Consider the following 1,057-nt stretch of genomic DNA (forward strand, 5'->3'; position numbering starts at 1 on the left):
ACAACTTTGCCGAAACATGTTGTTTGAGCTTTCACGGTGTCCGTAGTTCCCTAGGCGCCTGCTTTCTCAGCGCTCATCACGAGCACGCGCGTATTTTGCCGCGTGGGCGGGGCGGGGCGGAGCGGCAAGAAGACGCAGGGGGAACCGTATCTGATGGGGAAACGCGGATTGACGTAATACCGGCGGCGCAATCAGCACACCTGCTGAGAAGTTACCTTTGACTCCGTTTAACCACATGACGCCACCTACTGTGACTTTCAGGTATTACACCAAACAAAAATATACTTACACCCCACAAAATATGGGGGGCTTCCTTCTGTGTTGGTGTGAAGCCTCCTCTTCCAACTTTTATCAACCTTTATTTATAAACGTATAAGTTTGAACCAACTAAAAATGCAAACCTTAATCAAACCACACTCTTCAATTGATCAGCACCAGTGAATAATGTGCTGCTAGCAATTGAGTTCGTATCATTAACATTAAATGGGTGTGACAGTTTAGTCAAGGTGAAAACTGGATCCAACCTGAAGGTCAAGCAACCAGTTTGAACTGTAAAGGATTTGGGATTTGGTCCAATTTAATATGAAATGCACATCAAAAGTAGCATTTTTATTTATGTATTTCTTATGTTGAGCACATCATTAAGGCTCCACTTTGTCTCATAGAATCAGGAAGTGAGTCTCCTGAATAAGCTGGACCGCCGACTGAGAAGAGTCTTCAACTCGCTCCCAGACGGCACCTTGTCTGTGGTGCTGCTGCTCGGAAACAGGTAAAACAAAAAATGTTTTGAAAATGTACGTTGCACAGATTGCATACATTTTCCCCTCATTCTTAATATTTCTGAGAGTCTCTTTTGTTCTTTTTGCAGCAGAGGTTTTGATCATCCCGGTTTATGTTTTTTGGAAGTCAAAGACTGATTTTAAAGGGAGCAAAGAGCACGTCAAGGAAACACCCTGAAAACTCCTGAACAGCTTTGGAGCGAAATCGGCAGACTTCAGAAGAATCTCAGCAAAAAGAAGATCTTTGACAGACCATTAAACATCATGGAGACAGAACA

General features: G+C 43.4%; 1 protein-coding gene across 4 annotated transcripts in view; it reads left to right on the top strand.

Moving 5' to 3' along the window:
• Positions 1-1,057, top strand: part of rexo5 (RNA exonuclease 5) — a 14,770-nt gene extending 13,713 nt beyond the window's left edge. For 3 of the 4 annotated variants that reach the window (XM_008438125.2, XM_008438274.2, XM_008438210.1), the window contains 2 exons: positions 666-769; positions 869-1,057. In XM_008438125.2, coding sequence (XP_008436347.1) covers positions 666-769; positions 869-917 — 153 coding nt within the window. In that variant the 3' untranslated portion in view covers positions 918-1,057. The remainder of the gene's footprint in view (positions 1-665; positions 770-868) is intronic. The other variant, XM_008438356.2, reaches the window with a different exon arrangement.

The sequence above is a fragment of the Poecilia reticulata genome, linkage group LG1 (assembly GCF_000633615.1).
Source record: "Poecilia reticulata strain Guanapo linkage group LG1, Guppy_female_1.0+MT, whole genome shotgun sequence".
NCBI lineage: Eukaryota > Metazoa > Chordata > Actinopteri > Cyprinodontiformes > Poeciliidae > Poecilia > Poecilia reticulata.